Here is a 14,464-nt window from a genome sequence, read left to right on the forward strand (position 1 = left end):
ACAGTAAGCTCTAAACATGGTAAAGCTAATACACTTCACTTCAAACATATCAGTAATTACTTGCTACCTAAAAGAATACTGATTTTAGATTTTTGACATTTTGTAGAGGTCTCTCTCTTGAAAAATAATAACAAGTTATAAAAATAATATTACAACAATATTATAAGTTGACTTCGCAGATGGACAGATGAAAGACACAAAGAGATCACAATAACTTGCCTGACTAAAATGCTCTGGGGAGCTTATCATAAAATACATGACTGTATTACCAACCTTGCATGTTTATCTGCTAATTCCAGATCCTTGTCAGGTAACGCATGCTCCCAATCCAGTATTGTGTCGTATAACTTTCCCCTGGAAAAACATAGCTTAGCTATGACCACTATCCAATATAAAACAAACTTAAGAGCTGCGTTTTCAAAACACAGAATCATGCCCCCAGGTGTATGACCAAAGATGTTGTTTTTTGAGATTTAGTTTAGTTTATACTATTTGTTTTAGCTCAATTTTGATGAAAGCTAAAAGCTTACTGGAATCACTCTTGAGTCCGCTTCCTGGAAAAACCAGTACTGGTGTCATATGATAAGTCATGGTCGTGACAGTGGGGCTTGAACCCACACCTCTGAGATTTTAAGCTTAAAGGTGAAGAACATAAGAATGTCAAGGTCATCTATATATACGTGTTTGTAGGGCTTGCCACTTGGTTTGTTGAGTGTGAATATGAACTAAATTTGGTCATTTATGTAGGTTGTAGGACCAAAAATGTTGTTTATCAAGGTTTTAAGTTTGAAGGTGAAGGTTATACGAGGATCAAGGTCATTTATATAAAGATCAGTTTGTAGGTTTTGCAACAAAGATCGAGTTCGAGTGTGAACTAAATCGTGTCATTAATCTGAGCTGTAGAACCAAAAAATGTTGTGGATTTTTTTTTAAAGATTTTATGTTTGAAGGTCATATCCAGTATAAGGTCATCTCAATATAAGTCAATGTGTAAGTTATGCCACAAAGATTGTTGAGACTGAGTTTGAACTAAATTGGGTCATTAATATAGGCAAAACGGTAAAATCTGATTTGGAAGGACAGATGGATTGAAAGTTCAATTGCTATATACCTGGAGGCATAAAAATGTTAGCTAGATATTAATGCATGACACATTTTTCATTAAAACAATACAGGACTTCCTTCAAAGGGAATTTAAATTTCAGCATTGAAAAATCACTTGTACATACACTTATGCTTTCTTTGCAAATCAAACAAATATACATATACCACACATTTCCTTATTAATGCCCCCAGGGGTGTTACATTTTGCAAAAGGTTTATGAAGGCCCTAAAATGGGTTATTTTTACATTTTTAGTATATATAAACTTTAAATGCAACTTATATTGAAGGAATTTTAACAACTATAGCACTACCATACTGCTGGTATTCACTTACGACCTAAATAAACTTAAATTTTGTTTTCTTTTTTAAATAGAGAGGTTGACGTTTATTAGGAAGTAGGCGTTAATTACAGAATATATGGTGTATATCATTTCAGAAATAATATAAAGTATAACAAGTCATACTGAGCATGGCATTCCCTTTGCAAAAGCAATTGTTTCAAGTAGAAGGTGGCCAAGAAGAGAAATATTTTGAACCAATGAATTGTACATGTATGCATGTTAGATAAGGAACAACTGCAGTTCCTTAACTGTTCTTTACCACACTCATAAAGTTTAAATAATTTCCTTCCAAAAGTTTCAAGTATATGTACTAAAGGGAGATAATAAAATATTTAAAGAAAGAAAGGTAGAATTATGGATTTTGTACACTTCTCTTTCTCTCAATGTCCTCTGTCACTGTAAGAGATTTAGGAAAATCCCTTCAATAGTTTTATAGTTATGCTCCTGGCAAAGTATGCTTTCTTTTATACACTGCACTTAACCGAAACACACTCCATCCAACAATCAAAAGGGTGCTGCCATTGATAAGTTAAGTTAATAAAGGGAGATGACTCAAAACAAAAAGTAAAGTAGAGTTATGGCTGTTGTACATCACACTTCCTCTTAAAGCCTCTGTCATTGTGTGCAGTTATAACAGAATCCCTTTCATAGGAGCTCTGCTCCAAACAAGAGAGTCTTGAATATCATAATTGAGCTGTGCCATGAGAAAACCAACATAGTGCTTTGCGACCAGCATGGATCCAGACCAGCCTGCGCATCTGCGCAGTCTGGTCAGGATCCATGCTGTACGCTTTCAAAGCCTATTGCAATCAGAGAAACTGTTAGTGAACAGCATGGATCCTGACCAGACTGCGCGGATGCAAAATCAAATCCATTTTGTGAAATGATGTCTCTTGAAGACTTTTCTACTTTTAGCTCTGGTGGCTGCTATGTGCAATGCAGCAGGACTGTTTGAATAACTTTGGAAGTAAGACCAACCAAGGTATATCCAGTCCAAGTTTCAATTTTCATTTAATAGTTTCAAATCTTTTATCTTTAGAAGAAAATGTTGAGGGATGGACGGTCGATGGATGAAGAGGGATCAAAATAGCTCACCTTCAGTACGGTGTGCTCTGATGAGCTTAAAATGTAAATAATAAGATGATACCTGCACTTTCCTCTAGACTTTTGCTGTGTACAGTTATTGCCAGTTAGTTTTACTCCCATGGTGGGTACCACATTTCTATTGATGTACTGTAGTATGAAAAATTATCAAAGTACAAGTTACCTTCTACAAATATACAGGAGGTCTTTACTCATATTTTACAATATTTTGCGCCTGTTTAACTGAAACCAGTGGTCTATAGACCCACTTGGTCACTAAAATGGTTACTACCGAAGTATATTATCTTCCCAAAGATAACAGTGTTTGTGTTTGACGCAGACATTTTTTTGTATTTTGAAGCATTATCTTTCTAAGAGCAATTATCTGTGATAAAATATCTTTTTGATGCAGAAAGTAGACCTACTTTCAGTTACAAGGAGGTATACATTCATTCATGTAAACTGATTCGACTGTCTGAATTTACAGACTGTTGAAGCATGTTATGCTGCAGTCAGATTCTCAAACAATTTATCACAACTTATTGAATATATGAAAAGGTACAGTTACTTACAAATCTCAGTCATTTATAAATTGCACATAGCAAGTGGGAACATTTTGGTTAGACATGTTATTTTAGACAACTTTTAATATTCATCTATTTTTTTCTCCAAAACAGCAAAATACAATGGACCCAAAATACAAACTCATTAAAAATACAGGAACACAAAAATTGGTTTATGGCAACATTACTAACTTATATTGCAATTGCTTGCTTAAAATCTTGGGTATCTCGAAGACATTTTCAAGTCCCCAAAACACTTGCAAAAAAGTATCATTTTAAGTTGAATTTCGGTTATCTTGAAGTAAAATGATCAATTCCTCGGAATTCAAGATATATAACTGTATTATAAAGTGGTACTATGGTATCAAACATTCTGATAGTAGCTCTACCAATTACATTATAAACACAACCAAAAAACATCATGCATTTTTCTTTTCATTTGCATAATTATTATGATTGTTTGGTTGTATCCATAACCCAATTGGTAAAGCTACCAGTGGCTGGATTTGATGTTGCTAACTTGCAAAGCCTTGTCGGCATGTTATAGTGAGTTTAAGTCCCTAATATTACTTTCAATAGTTCAAAACAGACTGACATACCTGTGTACCGCATTTGTCACACTCCTCCACAAACATGTTACCATGGAGTTCTGAGAGGCGGTTCCTGGGGTAACCTGAGCGAAGGTGAAGGCCATCCACATTCTGACTGATCACATACTTAACAATACCTGAAAAATCAAAAGTAGCAACAAAGTTGAAATCACTGAAATTTGTTTCTTGTACAGAGGATGTTTTTTCTGTGATAACTATGGTGATGATCTGAGCAGAGATGTTGTTTACAGGGGTAACAGTGATACCATAAAAGTACATTTGTATGGGGGTTTTTTTTAATGTTGGGTAAAGACGGCATATACTGAATAATCATTAATAATTATATCCATGGAGGGACTAATTTTCATGGACTTTGTTGTTGTGTTAAACCTTATCATGTTGGACACAACTGATTCTGCCTTTGCGTTCAGTGTAAATCATGATCAGCCTGCAGATCCGTGCAGTCTGATCAAGATCTGCACTGTTCGCAGTTCAGCACCCCTTTTAACAAATAATGGTACTGTCCAAATCAAGAGATGGACAAGTTCATTATAGAAATTTAGCAGGGTATGGGTTAATTGATGAAAATTAATCCCAACAAACATAGAAAATTAATTTTATCTCTATACTTTGAAATCCAAGATTTTTATGTTCCTAGGAAATAGTCATTTAGGACAAAGGTCAATAAAAGTAAAAGATTTCATACATTTGTATGATTATGAGCAATACTGAAACACTAAGGTCATCAATTGCATTTACCTGCAGCTTCAAGAGCCAATATTGCCCTGTGTGTTAATGTAGGTATTGCACCTTCAAATGTCACATTAAATGTTGGTTTTTCCCCTCTTTGCTCCAGTGTCCAAACTCCTGAATAAATCAATGATAATTTAATAAAACAACACTGCATTTGAAAATTACATTTATTAAAAACTATGTAAAATACAACCTTTTACGGCATCTCAGCTGATTACACTTTGATTTGTTTGCTGTCCAGAGGCCCTTGTCCTTGGAGAATATTTTACTAGGACTGCCTTAAGAAATTAAAGCCTTATTCCCAATATAAAATTGGCTCCATTCCAAATAAAAAATATACCCCTTTCTCATTATAAAATATGCAAAATTCCCCATCAGAAAAGGCCCCATTCCATGAATAAAACAGGTCCCATTTCCAATATTTTTTTTTATTTATTTTTTAGGCATCATTTCCAATCACAAATGTGGCCAAATTCATAATACAAGATAGGTCCCTTACAAAAAAGATCTGATTCTGAAACAGAAAGTACAGTACGTCCAAGATTAAAAGTCAATTTTTCGCGCGACCTCGGTGACAAAAAACGATTGACTGTGTCCTTTTGCGGTAGTACACTGAAAAGAATCTTCAATTTTCTTTTACTCTGATACCTGTCACAATATGTAAAACATTTTTTGGTATAGATGGGTTTTACAACAGTGTACATGTTCGGTTACACATAAAAAATTCTCATCTGCCATAAAAGATATAATGATGACGTTTAGTTTTCCCCATTCCTCGCATTTTTACTGATATAAAATTCCTATCTAGACAGACTCAAAATCAACCTCTTGAAAAACGTCACTGTAGTGGGAAAGTACATTTACCGGTAGTTGCATTAGTTTCAATAAACAGAATCTAACAGAAGTAGCATATAAATTAACTGTAATACTGAAGTGAAATGACCCCTCAGTTAAAATGGCAATCAAAAAACAATAAAGAACTAGAAAATGCTTTTGTAAAAAAGCGCATGTCTCCCCCAATGCAAAGTCGTATAGGCAAGAAGTCAATAGGGGTCAGGAGCGAAAGTCAAAGAGACACTGATGGTTGGCTGCAATAGGGATTATCTACTTGGCATGTCCAGTCATCCCGCTAAATTTCAACACTCGTGGCCTAGTGGTTCTCAAGTCACTGTTCAGGCTCCTGTGACCTTGACCTTTGATCAAGCGACCTCAAAAAAGTAGGGGTCATCTACTCTGCATGTCCAATCATCCTATTAAGTTTCAACATTGTAGGTCAAGTGGTTCTCAAGTTATTTCCAAAGAATGATTTTACATGAACAGGCCACTGTGACCTTGACCTTTAATAGACTGAACCCAAAATCAATAGGGGTCATCTACTATGCATGTTCAATCATCCTATGAAGTTTCAACATTCTGGGTCAAGTGGTTCTCAAGTTATTGATCGGAACTGGTTATCAATGTTCAGGCCCCTGAGACCTTGACCTTTAACGGAGTGACCCCAAAAACAATAAGGGTCATTTACTCTGCATGAACAATCATCCTATGAAGTTTCAATATTCTGGGTCGAGAGCTTCTCAAGATATTGATTGGAAATGGTTTTCCATGTTCAGGCCCCTGTGGCCTTGACCTTTAACAGAGTGACCCCAAAATCGTTCGGGGTCATCTACTCTTTATGATCAATCATCCTATTAAGTTTCAACATTCTGGGTCAAGTGGTTCTCAAGTTACTGACCGGAAATGGTTTTCAATGTTCAGGTCCCTGTGACCTTGACCTTTGATGGAGTGACCCCAAAATCGATAGGGGTCATCTACTCTTCATGACCAATCATCCTATGAAGTTTCAACATTCTGGGTCAAGTAGTTCTCTAGTTATTGATCAGAAATGGTTTTCAATGTTCAGGCCCCTGTGACCTTGACCTTTGACAGAGTGATCCCATAATCAATAAGAGTCATCTACTCTTTATGACCAATCATCCTATGAAGTTTCAACATTCTGGGTCAGGTGGTTCTCAAGTTAATGATTGGAAATGGTTTTCAATGTTCAGGCCCCTGTGACCTTGACCTTTGACGGTGTGACCCCAAAATCAATAGGGGTCATCTACTCTTCATGACCAATCATCCTATGAAGTTTCAACATTCTGGGTCAAGTGGTTCTCTAGTTATTGATCGGAAATGGTTTTCAATGTTCAGGCCCCTGTGACCTTGACCTTTGACGGAGTGACCCCAAAATCAATAGGGGTCATCTACTCTTCATGACCAATCATCCTATGAAGCTTCAACATTCTGGGTCAAGTGGTTCTCTAGTTATTGATCGGAAATGGTTTTCAATGTTCAGGCCCCTGTGACCTTGACCTCTGACGGAGTGACCCCAAAAACAATAGGGGTCGTCTCCTCCAGCAGCCCTACAACCCTATGAAGTTTGAAGGTTCTAGGTCAAATGGTTCTCCAGTTATTGCTCGGAAATGAAGTGTGACGTACGGACGAACGGACAGAAGGACGGACGGACAGACGGACGGGGCAAAAACAATATGTCTCCTGGGGGAGACATAATTAAATACATTTTTCACTTGTGTATATTCCAAGTACTACACATACCATTTGGTCCTCTAAAGTCAGGTATGCCCGCTGATGTACTTATACCGGCTCCAGTATGAACAACCATGTGTTTACTGTCAGCTACCCACTGTGCCAGTTGGGCAACTTTCTGCTTTACAACTTCATCTGTATCAAATTTCTCTGGCAGTCCACATTTACCCTTGTGCTCATAGGGAGACAGACCTTCTGCATAGTTGACAGACATCAGACTTCTACTTTCAGATTCTGTAGATAAACAAAGATCTACTGTTGTAGTAAATAAAGACATTCAAAACTAGACATTTGCCATTTAGGCACTGCTGCATACGATATGTCAAACTGCTAAAATAAATTTAATATGTGCGTACAAGTTTCATCCTTAACCCTTACCATGCTGGACACGACTGATTCTGCCTTTGCGACCAGTGTAGATCATGATCAGCCTGCACATCTGTGCAATCTGATCATGATCTGCTCTTTTCACTATTCAGCCACTATCTTTTTGGTAAGCTCCCCTTTTAACTTTTGCCTTGTGTTGTGGCACATATGGAAGATCGTTTTGGCGAATATGTAGCCTCGTTAAATAAAGTCTTTATTATTATTATTATTATAACAGTTAACAGTACTGTCCAAATTGGAAAATGGACAAGTTCATTACAGAAATTAATTTAGCAGGGTAAGGGTTAAAAACATCTATCCACTATTCTTCAGTGGCCCTATCATGCCACAGAAAATCACTATACTTTATTTACTGAAAGTTTGACACAGTTTTTAACTGTAAATGACACAGGTGACATACCATTTCTGCGACCTGCGGAGAAATAAATGTTTCTTGACATTAACAAAACTTGTCTCACCATAAATCTAAAACTACATTGTAGAGCTATCACTAAAGGTGATCCATAACCACACTACAAGTCCTGCTTAAAAGTTAATAATGGTCATAAATAATAATGTATCTATTACATTGGATGTGAAAGATCTAGTTACAGGATTTCTTTAAGTGGATTTAAAGTTCAAAATATTAAAAAATGTGAAAAGATATGAATGGATAACCAGTGCTGTCTGTTGACAGCTAGCTCGACTATTCGAAGAATTGATGGAAGTATGGGGTCAAAATATTACCAGAGATTTTCATACAAAAGAAGAAAAAAGAAATAAGACCAAAGAGCTATAAAACAAATAGATCCGCAAGTTGAAAGGCATAAAGAGCGAATCTCGCCAACATCTCGTGGGATCTGAATGAGATGTCGTTTTACCGGTGTATGAAACATAAAGCAGAAGGATAAAAAATTGTGTTGTGAAAAACTCTCAACCAGATCATTTGTTTATAATGTTAAGATATAGGTCCATGTTTTGGAGAAATAAGTTTACTCATATATATGTCGTAGTCCAAACTGGAAACTAGGCAGATCCGGAATCTGCCTAGACCAAACTAGAATTCCAGTTTGGTTTAGATTGATTCCACATCTGCCTTGACCAAACTAGAATTCTAGTTTGGCTAGACTGATTCTGGATCTGCCTAGGCCAAACTGGAATCTTCTTGAAGATAGATAATTATCCATAAGTTCACTGAATTTTTGTTTTGTTTTGACATTTTGTAGCCAATAAGACTCTCAAACTTGTATTACATCATAAATTGAACATAAAATTTATGCAATGATATGTGAGCTTGAAAGTATACATGGGCTATATATATGGTTACATCTTTGTTTATTTTAAACGCCTGAATTGGTAACTATTTATTTTACTTAACCAGTTAAGGCATTAATATTTATCTTTTTTTCTTACTGGTATTCTCCAATGCTTTAATGCAAAAAATATAAACCAGAATATCGACTTTCATCTATTACAAATATTTTTTTTAAGTTCATAACAAATCTTCCAGTTTGGCCTAGGCAGATCTGGAATCGGTCTAGCCAAACTAGAATTCTAGTTTGGTCTAGGCAGATCCGGAATCGGTCTAGACCAAACTGGAATTCTAGTTTTGCCTAGACCAAACTAGAATTCTAGTTTAGTCTAGGCAGATTCCAGGTCTGCCTAGATTCCAGTTTGGACTATGACATATATATTGAATTCCGGAAAGGGACTGTATGAAGGGGCTACACTTTCGGACAGTTAAGCGCCTTTAAAAACTCACCATTTTTAACAAGAGGGTCATGATGACCCTGGATCGTTCAAGGATCATTCCTGTGATGTTTGGTGTAATTCTGCCCAGTGGTTTTCAAGAAGAAGATTTTTTTAGAAATTGTTGACACACGACGGACATCAAGCAGTCACAATACCTCACCTTGTCACTGTGTGACAGGTGAGCTAAAAAAAGCTATTACATATCTTCGTTTTGATGCATTTGCAACAACGTAGGAGTGTTTAAACTTTACATTACTAGGTAAAACATCGTTTTTGACAACTGTTTACATTTATTTCTTTACAAATGGCATTCTTATTTAAAGGGGGACAACTCCTTTAGAATATTTTAAGTATCCAACTCTGTTGGACAGAACAGTAAAACATGTATTGGACAGATAAGTTGTTGGTCAAGATGCTGTTCATTTACTAAAAAATCTGTTGTTTTGTCATATACTGCTAAACCTTAATGGTGGTTTTTTAATGTTGTTAGTATTTTCTACACATGGAAGAAATGAATTTATAATTTGAAGTCTGAGAAATAACAGTGGTCCTTTGAAAACTTGACCCAATTCGGTTGGCTGAATCGCCAGTGTAATATACTTTAATAAGCGTCTGTTGATTTGATCACAGCAGATCCAAGTGAGCAAAGCGCTACAATAAGATAATGCTGGTAAACGCAGTGATACGAGACTCTGCGAGATTATCTCCTGTTGCGATTCTGTGTATCTTACTCTCTGATAAGACAAACAAAAACAAAAAACAAAAATTTATTTGTGGAACTGGATTTATGGATATTATTAAAAGAATAAAGTAAGATAAACCTTGATATACCTGTTAATTTACAATTTAAGGTAGTTCTGCATGTCTGATAAACCGGAAGTGATGGTGTAATGTTGTTTAATCCGGAAAACGCAGAATAAATCCTGCATTCGGCGTACGGAAATGAAAATCATTTTATGAACTTATTGCAACCCGTGAGTAAATTTATTACAATGGCACTGTTACTATCTTTCTAAAGTTAAAATATGATTTTTAAACATCTGACATGTTTCACGGGTGGTAAACGCGCAATCCAATTCCCACTGGGAATATGCTAAAAATGGGTTGCGCGACTTCCGGTGCTGGTGTTGCGCTTCAATATATACAAAATCGAGGTAGGTGGGTTTTTGTATTTGTAAATAATGACACATTTACTAGTGCTTTTGAAAAAAAGCAAAATGCTATTCGACACAAAAATGAATATAGATCATATGTGTGAAATACCAACTTATTAATTTAAGAATCAGCTCTGAAAACTCTGCTGGCTCGAGCTGTCAAAAAAGCATGGAATCATGAAAAATGCAAATTTTCTAACTCTTGTGCCTTCTTTCTGGAAATGTGATGCTTCTTATGATCAAACATGTGTAAAACAGTCATGAATATTACATACACTTGAATGAAACGTTGCTTTTGGGGGAAAGATTGGCAAAAAATAATCGGGAATGGGGTTGCGTCCCAGGAATGGAGTTGCGTGTATACATTATATACATTATGATGTATACGAGCAATTCCATTCCCGGTGCACAACCCCATTCCCGATGATTTTTTTGTCAATTATGTCCCCGTAAGCAGGATTTGAAGCAAATAATTTTGATATTCGTTACTTCAAAACAGTTTAGTTATCATAAAAAGCATCAAATGTCCTCAGATTAGGCATATGAGGTCAGAAACTTCCATTTTTGTTGTTTTCATACTTTTTTCACGCTTCTTGTCGCCTGAGTTTTCGTGATAATAGAGCCGAATCATAAATTACAAACCAGATATTTTACACATATGATGTATTATCATATTTGTGTCGAATAGCATTTTGCTTTTTTTCGAGAAAATTTATTCTTGTCTCATACTAAGCAAAAATATAACTTCACATACCTCAATTTCGTCGTTTTTTACGCGCAACACCAGCACCGGACGTTGCACAACCCATTTTAAGCATATTCCCGGCGGGAATTGGATTGCGCGTTTACCACCCATGTGTTTAATAATTCAAAATAATGTCTTTTAAATTAGCTTGAAATGTGAGGTTCACTAAAATCATGGTCAGATATCTCAAAAATAAGCATACGGACCTAAACAATTTATTTCACCACATTATAATTTATAGATCATATGTTTATTTATGACTGTGAGAAGTTTCTTCAAAATCTACATTGCAGAAAAAATTCTATTCGCGAAAATGTTATGAAAGTTGTGATTTTCCCATAGACTCCCATTATGAAAAACTGTGTGAGGTCCAAATTTTTCAAATCAGTTAAGCAAAAAATCAAGCACACGACCCTATTTTTTTTATCTGCTGAATTTTCTTAGTATATTCTGAAGTTTTAAAAAATGATGGTTTAATCAAATTCTACATTGTAGAAAAAATTTCAATCTGAACTTGCAGAACTACCTTAGCTTACCTCAATGCGCTGATCTTTGATCTTCGTTGTTTGACAACAGTAGTATCCATGATTTACTAAGATATTTCCGAATAATAACACTGTGTCGCTACTGTTGCCGAAAAATGAAGATCAGAATGTTGAGAAAATGGTAAATTAACAGGTAAGTCAAGGTTTAACTTAATAATAAATTACTTCATTCTTTTAATAATGTTCATTCATAGATATAACAGGTGACAATATTATCTTTTTATTACATACTCATTTAAAAACTCCGTTAAGTTTCAATGGAACCTGAAACGTCAATATTTTTTCATACTGACGTTCAAATTTCATATCGGGTTTGTGACGTCATTTGTGACGTCAGTGTCATGTATGCCGTCGCCTTTAAAAGTTCTTAAACGACGATATTTCCAATTTTACACAGGCTTAATAATAAATTTGAATCATTTATATAATAATTTTAAGTGTAGATGCGTATGTAATAAAAACATTATTAGATTTGCATCAAGAAATATGCACTCGTTCTTTCGCCAAATAATATTCCTAAAGTCGCGCAATATGTCCGCTGCAGAACTCATGCATATTTCTCGATACAAATCTAATAACCTGTAATAATTATACTTCACATAACGGCTATATTCTATATAGCCTTACACATTTGGCTTATCGGGATGACTTATTTTATGATCTGATATTTTATAGCTGTCATCCCTCTAAGCCTTACCCGTATCTGCATTTTACTGTTAGAACAACGAAGACTTTAAAAAATCCAAAAAAGTCATGATATACTGGTCAGACTTACTTGCTTTAATAAATTAAACATTAATATTCATGTAGAAATGTAACGTTTTAGTACAATGTACTGGCACCCACACACAAATCCTGTCAGTGAAAAGCTAGCTCATCACCAAAGGTGATTTAATGTGCATATATACTGTCATTTTACTCCAATGACAATTGACAGGTTTACAAATTTGCATATTAATGCAATTACTTCCCTTTATGCATTCAGTAATCGTTACAGAAACTTCATATGGGTTGAATTTAATCCATAATTTTAAATAAGAGACTTAAATCTTCGAAAATATGATGAGAAACGTGTGAGGAGATATCTACCCCAACACCAGTTTCAATAACAGCAGACTGCCAATACGACACTAAATTACAGAAATAAAACACAAAATATACATTAATAAAATGTCAGCGAGGCAAATTTATGCTTTAATGTCAACATAAATTCATTATCAGAGATGTAATCATTACAAATACTTTGAACATGTACCAGAAAACGTTCCCAACAGATTTTAATTGGGGATTTCCTACAGAAATGTGCAGAATAACTCAATAAGTTTGGACGTGATGGAGACAGCGACAGTCAATTTTCAAGTTATCACGCTCTCCCGAAATGTCCTATTATTTGGACTATATTCTATATAGAACAAAAATGAGGGTGCACTAGACCTCAGGTATGCTGCACCGGGGACAGTTAACTAGCCACTGCCTTCATCCTAGCATACACACTGCTACCCAAAACTTGTCTTATCCGACTGTTACTCCTGTAAAACTAATTGTTGTTATAGACAATACCAACTGCACAGAAAAGAGAGAGTCATGTACCTTGGATAAGCGAGATGTCAAATGTGTACAAGTTATGAAAGATTACAGAATCCTAATCAAAACAAATTATAATTAACTGTTTTGTTGTTGTTGTTGTTTTGTATTTTTTTTTTTTTCTGAATGTGTTGTTGTTGTTGCTGTTGAATGGTTGTTGTTGTTCTATCTATGAAAATCACTACCATACCGTGTAGCAATATAGCCTGTTACAAATCAGCTGAGCAAGCTATCTCTGAACAACGCCGCATCCAGATTTCTCTTCTTATATTTTTCAAAATAAAGTCAGTCTTATTGCAGTTGACCATAACCATCAAATACCTAAATTTTTGGATCCTGAATTACTTGATTTTTTTTCTTTAGAACAATACATTTCTGGAATGACATCATCCTATACCTATGTTTTTAACCTTAGTATTGTAGTTCTTTTTAATTTTGCACCTAATGAGATTGCTTATCTTTTAACAATCTCTTCTTCTTCTTCTTCAACTTACTGTATACACTTTTTCATGAAAATTATGATGTATCTAGATCTACATATCATTTTTTTCATGTTTTCCAAATTTTACATGATTAAAACTTTTACACTGGTTGCTGTTTACAGACTGAGTGCAGAGATTAGAACAGACACAGTGACAAAATCTTTGAAGGAGTCAGCTTTGGCTGCTAGGTGTGCGACAGATTGCAATATGTTCCACTGACCTACTGTTCTAAGAAAAATGAATATTTGTAGGAATCTTTGATGTGCCAATGTGTCTGAAGTTGAACATGTTAAAATGTCCATGCCTTGTTCTGCATGGATTGGCTTGTATTAATATTTTTTTCCTGATATATATAGCTACTATACATGATGGCCTATTCCAAAGACATTATGAAACAAACTCAAGATTGTTTTTCTTGTATCTCAAATGGTAGTCCAACTCGTGGCGTAATTATCACTTTCATTTCATTTCAGTCTGATATTGTGGACGGACCGTCAGGGGAGGTAATTAGAGTCACGGATTGGGACTACTCAAATGGTAGCCAATTTAATTTTGTTAAAATATCGGAAATCGAGCATGTATTACGATAGTGGTTAGTGACAAATTTAGCAGCCATTCTCTGAACTTTTTTCAATTTGATCGATATAGCTTTTCGTATGCTGGTCCCAATTTAAATATTACATGAATATTTAATAATATTTGATATTTTAATACCTGAACTTCGGTCTTACTATAGCTTTATATGCATGTTCTTTCACTTTAGAACAGTTAATTTTTAAATTCCTAAATAGAAACCCAAGAGACTGGTTTGTTTT

General features: G+C 35.1%; 1 protein-coding gene across 1 annotated transcript in view; it reads right to left on the reverse strand.

The window, feature by feature from the left end:
* The window catches only part of LOC123565849 (NAD-dependent protein deacylase sirtuin-6-like), a 30,503-nt gene extending 17,191 nt beyond the window's left edge, over positions 1-13,312 (reverse strand). Inside the window, exons 1-6 of the mRNA XM_045359623.2 lie at positions 13,174-13,312; positions 7,031-7,255; positions 4,442-4,549; positions 3,692-3,819; positions 2,594-2,679; positions 274-354 (exon numbers count right to left, since the gene is read on the reverse strand). Coding sequence (XP_045215558.2) covers positions 274-354; positions 2,594-2,679; positions 3,692-3,819; positions 4,442-4,549; positions 7,031-7,235 — 608 coding nt within the window. The 5' untranslated portion in view covers positions 7,236-7,255; positions 13,174-13,312. The remainder of the gene's footprint in view (positions 1-273; positions 355-2,593; positions 2,680-3,691; positions 3,820-4,441; positions 4,550-7,030; positions 7,256-13,173) is intronic.
* Between the last annotated feature and the right edge of the window lie 1,152 nt (positions 13,313-14,464).

Source organism: Mercenaria mercenaria, chromosome 8 (genome assembly GCF_021730395.1).
Source record: "Mercenaria mercenaria strain notata chromosome 8, MADL_Memer_1, whole genome shotgun sequence".
NCBI classification, from domain to species: Eukaryota; Metazoa; Mollusca; class Bivalvia; order Venerida; family Veneridae; genus Mercenaria; species Mercenaria mercenaria.